At 37.0% G+C, this 8,865-nt stretch overlaps 1 protein-coding gene across 1 annotated transcript in view; it reads right to left on the reverse strand.

The window, feature by feature from the left end:
* PARD3B (par-3 family cell polarity regulator beta) overlaps positions 1–8,865 on the reverse strand; it is a 353,302-nt gene that overhangs the window by 213,689 nt on the left and 130,748 nt on the right. The window contains exon 7 of the mRNA XM_031554285.1: positions 3,440–3,526. Within this exon, the coding sequence (XP_031410145.1) occupies positions 3,440–3,526 (87 nt within the window). The remainder of the gene's footprint in view (positions 1–3,439; positions 3,527–8,865) is intronic.

Here is an 8,865-nt window from a genome sequence, read left to right on the forward strand (position 1 = left end):
AAAAAAAAAAAAAAAACTATCCTTATTCTGTTGATAGTATTTTATAGCAATCAAATACACATATTAATCTTCACTTGAGATATGACTTGAGATAGAGAAGACCATAATGAACTGCGTAACCTAAAGAAAAGATTTTCCATTCTTGCTTCAATTCAGAGAGGACTGTAAGACACACCAATAAAAATTGTTGGACGTTAATGCGATCCTACATGCTAGAACTTCAAACAGCATTAAATCCTGTAAGTCATACTTGGATATATGGAAGAAAACCCTGTGATCTCTACATCTAGATAAAAAGTTATTTGTACTTTACGCAACACAGGTCTGTCACCAAGATTAAATTGCTCCAAAGAAAAGCACAAACAGTTTAAAATGTATTCTTCTAACTAGACTTCAGCAAAATAAACTGGCAGTAGGATAAAACAAAAAAAAAGTTTCTATGTTTGGAAAGTCTCCAAAAATTTTCAGTTCCCAAAGCCTGCTATTTTGATACATGACAGCAAAACCATTTATGTATCTTGCAGATCAAAACCTAAGTTGGTTTGCTTGTTTTTTGTTTACTATGTTCCTCACAAATTGAAAACTAAAAAATACCACAGATGTGTTAAGTGAAGAAACACAGTGGGAGCAAGACTGCAGCGGGGCTAACTTCTGGCAGGAGTGAACTATTCTTGATTTACTGGAGCATCTCTGTATTGCAAACACAGCTCAGTGTAGATATATCAAATGATACCAGTATGATGTCCCAGTAACCCAACAGCTGCATGTTCACCAAGATCTTTTATCATCCAGTTTTAACCACTAAATTGCCAAACCATATCAGCACAGACAGATGGTCCGTAGAGGCCATTTTCTATTGGTTATACTCCATACAATATTGATGTGCAATTGTCAATATTGCCAGCACTCACATCACAAAACAGAAGTCTTGTATTTTTTCTCAGATTCATAACTGTCTCATGTTCAATTTAATTCAAAAGATTCACAGCAAGCTTTTTTAAATGATATAATATTCATTGCGCATCTGATGTTAGACCTAGAAAGACTTTAAAATTGATATTTATGTCTAAAGAAACATACTCTAGATGTAAACTTGATTCCAACTGAACAGAATGTTTTGAAACATCTCACAGAAAAGAAACACCCAACATATCAAGGTTCTCTTGTAGCCTGTGTTACGTTCTTCAACAAAGGATTCAAAGGGCAAATGGTGGGGAAGGGCCACAGCCCTAACGATGACAAACATACAATCAGCTGCAATCAAAAAACTAAATGCCAACAAATAACTTAATGCAAATGTTAAGATAGGTACCAAAAGAAGCAGGGAAAGAAGCAGACATTACAAATTAAATTGATTGCTATGATCTTCACTAATCCTATCATGCCTAGATGCTGCATCTGTGTAACACTATAGGTTTTTCCACTTGTCTGAAACCTTTTGTATGCACTATGGAATCTGAATGAGTGGCTTGAGTTACGTATGATAAGGCAGCTTAAATTCATTACTCCATTACCTATTTCATACAGTCTCAATTTTAGTATTGTTTTAATGCACTATTAAATTTTAATTTTCTTTTTTAACGATATCTAAGTGCAGAAGAAAGGAGAAAAATTATTCCAGTGGTTTTCTAATTCCTATATAAGGGTTCATAAATTAATAAGATGTTTTAACTACACATAGAAAAAATCTGCTCTGCAGTATACTAGGTCTAAAGTCAGCATTACCTTATTAGTAGTTAACTGTTTACAACTGAAATACCAGACCAAGTTAGTCATGGTTGACATGGCCCCATAAATTGCACCTTGTCATTAACAGAAATAAAAGATGCTCCTCTGTTCTTTCTCATCTTTCATGAGTTAAAATTTATACACTAGTCTCATGCCTGATTAAATAAAAGGGGTAAGCGATTCAAGTAACCCAGCACTCTTACAAAGTTATCAGTATGGTTCTGCCAAGGGTCATTACAATTTCAAGACAACTGTCTAAACAAGTAGGTTATCTATCTAAAAAAAAGAACAAAAACCCTCTCAGAGATCCTCAAAAATGTCTGTAAATAAAGACAATAACATGCACAAAATGTAGACAAAATAACTCCACTTTTTCATCATGGAGGTCTTTAAAAGATGCACTCAAAGCACCAGGACTTCAGTATAGTTCACTATAGTACATTTGCAATAATTACTGATTTTAACAGCATGTAATTTTATTACATTTTCTATCTAAGAATCTTGCATACAATGTCTATAACACAACATTCAAGGTATGTCTAAACCAAAGAACTACTGTCTGCACTTCATGGTGGGTTATGAATACCAGTGCCTTGCTCAAGACAAGCAGGCAGCCTCAAAGCATGCAGCTCAGACCTCCTTCACTCCCCATGGCACAGCAACTTTGTTCTTGCAACAGTGACAACATTTTTCCAGCAGCAGGTGGTCATTTACTTTCCCCTTTGGAAAATAAATATTTTGAATGAATTTGATCTCGCTAACAACCTGGGATGCTGCTGAGAAAGTATTTACAGGCACAAACTTCTTCAAGGCAATTTAATCTCTCACATTCACTGTCCTACATGAAAGTTGACAACTAAAGAAACATTTAAGGATTAGAAAATTCTTACTTTAGTAATAATTGGGTTTGTGTTACAGGCATCACATTACTATAAAACGGTATCATTTATGGCCCTGGCAATTTCCCATCTCTTGTTCAGGACTGCCAGTGTCAAATTAACTCCCTGGCTAAGCCTCTCTTTCATCCCAGAATTAGTTAGGTTTATTTATTTATTTATAACATTCCAGTTACATAGATTGGAAAACAGTTATAATAAAAATGCTGACGCAGTCTTAACTACAGTACATCAATATGAGCATGCTGCTATAATAGGCTTCTGTGATCTCAAGAGAATATGTTAAATCATTTATAATTAAAGTAATTGTATTGTGACAAAGAAAAGTTCACAGTTATAGTACACATTATAAACGCTATACAACCAAATCTGAAAGGTGGTTTAGGAAAAAAACAGGATATTTTATTTATTTCTTGATTTTCTTGTCTGATAAGTCATTAAGGAAGGGCCTATGCAGAGAACTCCAGTTGAATCAAAAAGCTTAAAATAAAATAAAAAGCAAATAAATAAACAGAAAATAAAGCCAACTCTGACATCTTAGAATTTCTTTTTCCTACAGTCTAGTTTACCACCCAGAGAGGAAAACCAGATGCAACTGAAAGGATAAATATGAACTAGTGAGTGAACTGCCTCACACGTTACAGACTGGTAAGCATTTCAGTAGTGGGAGACTGGGTTCATAGACACTCAATTACCAATTTTATTTTTTTTAACCATTTGTTCTTCTTTGTGGTTATACAGTACGTAGTTTAAGAGAATTGCAACTGAAATTCTTTCATTAATACACTTCTTGAGCGACGCAGACAATATCTTACCTTCCACTCAAAGATGAAAAAAAGGGCACTACGTGTATTCCCAAGGGTCCACCTTCCCCAGAAATCTCCACTGTTTTGGTCATTTCACTAAAAAAAAAAAAAAAAGCACAAAGAAACACATCTCATTTACTTTTTCATAGAATTTTCTATCTCAAAAACACATTCTGCTCTAAACAAAATGATTTGATCAAATAGGTGAAAGTATAGAAACAACATTAAGCTCAGAACTCACTAGTACAGAGAAAATCTGATGACATTCAAAATAGCTAACAATTTCTTTAATTTTTCTTTAGGAGCTGGTACTCCGATAGGAAATGACATCATTACTAGATGCCTTCTTAAGTGAATCCTTAATAAATTAATTAGAATATGTAAGAGTAAGCTTTGAAGTCTGAATAATCTTCATTCTATTTAAAACTAAAGGTTATTCTACATGATATATAGAAAAGCAACTTTTTAAACTTATGTTTCTTTTGAGCCTCTTCAGTCAATTTCTCCATGTGGACACATTAAAAACAGGAAAATCACACTTTGAAGACATCAAAGAGATAAGCTGGTTAATTAAATTATAAGTATTTTTGCTTTCTGCCTTCCATTGCATACAATGTCGCTGACATACAAAAAAAAAAACCCCAAACTGTAATCAGAACTGCAACTCAGCTCATTTTTTCAGGAAGTTTCCTACTTCAATCACCATTATCAATAACCTCTGTGTTATCTCTGACAGTATAATTATTATTTTTTTTTTTAGCTGTTCATGGCTAGGTAATGTTTCTTTTCCTATGGAGTATTATATCCTGCTGGCCTTGCAGTGACCTTAGTTCTATTCTGGGTAATCATAATTTGAAAAGGAAGGTACTTGAATTGGCTAGAACATCCAAGAAAAATAAAGAGATGATGATGACAACAAAAAAAAAAAAAAAAAAGATCAGAAGGGGGCAAGTCCTACATTCCAGTAAGGGAATTCCTACCTTCTGTGTTAGTCTACTTTTTCTGAAACACCTCCATCCTCCTGAATCATACTGAACTCCACCGACATTCAGAATTAGGGGAGAGCTACTGGGTATTTTCCTTCACATTAGGAATACCCTCACCCTTTCAAGCTATAAAAGCTCTGTTTATGCCTGCATGCAAATTCTATAGTATTTGCAGTTCTGTAAACATGAACCAAATGACCACTTTGCATACTGTGCTGAGTTCAAGTCAATCTAATGCAAGCAGAGGCTGCTGAGGGAAAGGCTTCCAACATTTCTGCAAACATGACAGATCTACAGAGCGCACGATTCTTGTGGAAAAAGATCACCCAGTCCTTCCTTCCCCCAACCCCATCGTCAGTGTCCTCCTGGGGGGGACACTTTCTGCAGGGATCAGCTTACAGGCCCCACTGACCCATGGCCTTTGGATTCAAGGCAGGAATGGGCAGAAACACACAATTACAAGGGTGCTGTGTCCTACCACTCTGAAAGAGACCTCCTAGCCACACTAGGTGAGATTCTATATAAAAGCAGCTGGTACAAGATACATCTCTCAAGAAGGACAATAACTGCAAGTGATCTTATTCAAATTCTGCCACTGCTTTCTAATAACACAATATTTTTATTTTAAAAGCCTTTTTCCTGTTGTATGATGACAAGTCACAAGCAAATTGCCCGTGATACCATAATTCTTTTCTTGCTTGGATAAATACAGAATGAGAAAATAAACTAATACAGTTTTGAGGGTTTTCTGCAGTTTTTTCTCCCAGGAATGCTAACTGGAAGTACAAATACTTCATAAAATTGAAATGTACACATCCTGAACAACAATCCACCACTGATCCCAAAATAAGAGACTTTCACATTACTACAACACAGGCATTACCAACATGTATTGCTACTTGCTCATTTTTTCTTTCCCATACTCCCTTCTCCTCATGAAATAAGCATGGAAATACTGACAAAACTTTCCCATGAGGTCCTTTGGTTTGGTTTGGTTTCATGAAATATTTTTATTTTCAGTGAAACTGTTCAGAAAAGCTAGACTCCACTCAGGATGCTTCCCAAAACCACACATGTAGAAGTTAACTATTCTTTCTGTTTAACCTGCTACTTCTACCAATTTTCTTAACAGACAAATACACACATACAATTAAAATGCTACCTGTATTATCTTTTGGACTTGTACAGAATCACAACATCCAAAGGAATTAAGCAACAAGTCCTTTGGGCCCAGAGGACCCAGAAAATAATCAACAGTAATGAATGGGTTTCCATTTGTACTGGGAAGATTTTCAATAAATTATGGTTGCCCCCAGATAACCCTGTGTTGCTCAAGGACTCCTGGGAAGTCATCTTCCTAAGCAGTGGTAAAATAGAGCAGGAATTTTCTGAGGGCAATTATGACAGACAGGTTACCTGTCATCTCACATCAGTGCACTTACAGTTAAAAGTCAGCTCAAAGCCAAAGACAAATACAAGTTTATTTTTAAATCTAACAAAATCTATTCAGTACGAAGAATGGGTTTCCTTTTGAAAACAAGTAGCCTGCAGGTAGATTGTGTGTGACTTTTAAAAACAGTGACACATCCTACAAGTTATGCACTAAAGTGCTAAATATCCAGAACAAGAGCACACTACATGCAAATATAAAAGAGGTGTTTTATGTTTAAAGGAAAAAACAACAACAACAACAACAAAAAAATCTATGACTCCAAAACATTTTTCATTCCCAAGTGTAATTCCTATTTACACCTGAAAACTTTTACAACAACGTGAATAGATCTTTGAGGACATACTGTTTTTATATTCTGTCTACAAAACCAGACTGTTAAATAAATAAATAAATAGATAGATAGATAAATAAATAAATAAAGCAGGATAGCTGGATTGAGCTTTCTTGGTTAAGAACTTCAAAGATTAAAGACTTGGAAAAAATCAGACTGCCTCCTTTCCTGCTGACCATCCTCCAGATGGTTTCATCTGCCCATGAGAACAGCTTAATTCCAGTAGCATATAGACCATGCTGGCTTACAGTTTAAACTACACTAGCAAGAGAATAGAACAATAAAAGGAGGAATTAGTGAAATGCAAAATGCTTTAAGCCTAAGGGTACCAATTCCTAAACTCCACAGGCATGAAGGACCCTAAGGTGATGGGTCCCTGAGTTCAACAGAGTTATGTTAAAAAACTGAAAGCAAGTGAGAACACAGAATGGCTTTTTGTTTTGGTTAGCAGCTGCAATATTGATACCTGGGGGTAATTTATGGATTTTATTGCAATATACACCATTTAAAAAACAAACTATCTCTGAAAAGGAAAAGGTAACTTCCAAAAGCTAGTAATGTTCTTGTGATCTACTCCTATTTCAAATCTCTCCTCTCCAGCCCATATTCATTCTACAGAAATGAAAATGCAGCTCTGACCTAACAGAAGTCAGAGTCCTGGAGCCCAATCGCTGGCTCAGCATGAGGCCAGCAGCACCAGCTCACAGGTTAGTGAAGCACACAGTGTGGCATCTTCTGTATATTCCCAGGGAGCAGAGATTCTGCTCCAGAAAATACTGCAGCTTCTGCAAATGCATGCTGGTGCTCTGACCCCACCTCTGGTCTCAGCAAGGAGACCGCCCCTGCACAGCACTGCTTCTGGCTGAGTCCAAGGCCACAGCCAGCTCTGTACTATTGATTTTAAGCCCAAGGAAGCTACCATTGTTTACTATGTAAACTCTCCAATGCTTGATGTTTATTGATTTCCGCCAGATTCTTTACAGACTATCACATTAGGCACGAAGACCTGCCATGCATGTTATTAAAAATGCTGATGAGCACAGTCTGAGAAGACAGAGAGGATGTATGTGCATGCACGTGGGTGCAGGGAGCATGCACAACAGTCCATTTTGAACATGGAAAGCAAAATGTAAATGGAGTGCTGCATATTCAGTGGCCAATTAGTCTGATCTTCACATTGATAGTGACCTTGCTGTCAAGTATTACAGCTCTCTCCTGAACACTGCACCAGGTGATATCAACTTGTCATACACTACAGGGAAAACTTTGTAAGGTGAAGGCTCCTTTACAAACTATCCAATAATAGTGAAGAATGAATCTCATCCACCAAAAGTGCAGGTGCTTAGAAGGGACCTCACTCCATAGGTAAAAAATCTGAACCAAGATTTTGTTTGCTTTGACTTTCCTAAATTACCAATGCTGGGAGGATCTTGCTAGGATTTCCCTTGGAGAAAGCAGTAGATACAACCTACAATAGATTAACTGCTTTGCAGCACACAGAAGGGAGCACTTTGGTAAAAGGTTATTTCAACACAGGGCAAAACTTATCATGTATAAGTAATAAGTAGTTATTATTCCAATGACATATTCTTCTGCCATTTTAATCCTATTCAACATCTGCACTAAAGTAGTTAACTCAGGCTCATGATGACAAAGCAACAAGCTCTGAATATAGCACTGAGTTCCTCATATGCTTTTAAGAAAAGTTACAGTTAGCAAGCTGCTGTATTAAAATAATTATAATTCTTAGTACAGGATGTCAGTGTGTCCCCTGCAAAGAGGGGAGGCATAGCTGATATTCCTAACATGCTTTGTGGCATTTTTATTGACCAGAGCCAAGTAGGAGGCAAGAGAAGTGTCATTCAGATGCAGAGAGCTCAGGGATGCAGTTACTGAGCTGCTTTTTCCTGCTCATCCTCCACGTGTATCTACGGCCCCACTGGGTTCTGCCATTCCAGGGGAGGAGAGCACCCAGGAAAAGGGGCCACTCACATGTGGCAGGGAGCATAGTCTGTGGGTGATAGCAAGTTAGTAGATGTAATTTTAAAGACAAATCACACAGATTTAGCCTGATAAAGAGGGTGATGATTCTATCCACGCACTTTTATACATTAACAGACAGTTGCTGATGGTAATGATCTGCACCCATCCTTTCAGAGAAGCCAGCCCAACTAAGCCATCTGAATGCACATTCTCCTCCAACTTCCTACTCCTTTTTCATCTTTCCTTCCCCCTCATAAACCAGATGTGAGAAGTTCTGATGAAAATTACTTGGAATCAGTAAAGAAACTGGAGCTGGAGATGCTAGTGTGAAATCACTCAAGGATAGATGAAAATCTGAGCAATATCCAAGAGGTGATAGAGAGCACTCTGCAAGGAGAGGAGAAAGCCACTGAATGTGCAGAGTTCAGCACAGCCCAGGGAGTTGCTCACTTGCCTCTAAGAGGAGCACCTTTCAGTTGCTCCATTGTACAATGGAAATAAATTAGCAAGAAGTTAAAATATTTACTATGAAGTAATGTAATCTTCCAGTTTCAGGTTTGAAGTGGCAACCAATCATCATTTTGTACCCAAAATGTGTTAATTCTCACAAGATCAGCTGTCTGGAAATTTAGAGACAAACCAGACAGCCTGCAGGCACCAGGTTTTTCTCTTTCTTTTTTTT

Source organism: Meleagris gallopavo, chromosome 7, assembly GCF_000146605.3.
Source record: "Meleagris gallopavo isolate NT-WF06-2002-E0010 breed Aviagen turkey brand Nicholas breeding stock chromosome 7, Turkey_5.1, whole genome shotgun sequence".
NCBI classification, from domain to species: Eukaryota; Metazoa; Chordata; class Aves; order Galliformes; family Phasianidae; genus Meleagris; species Meleagris gallopavo.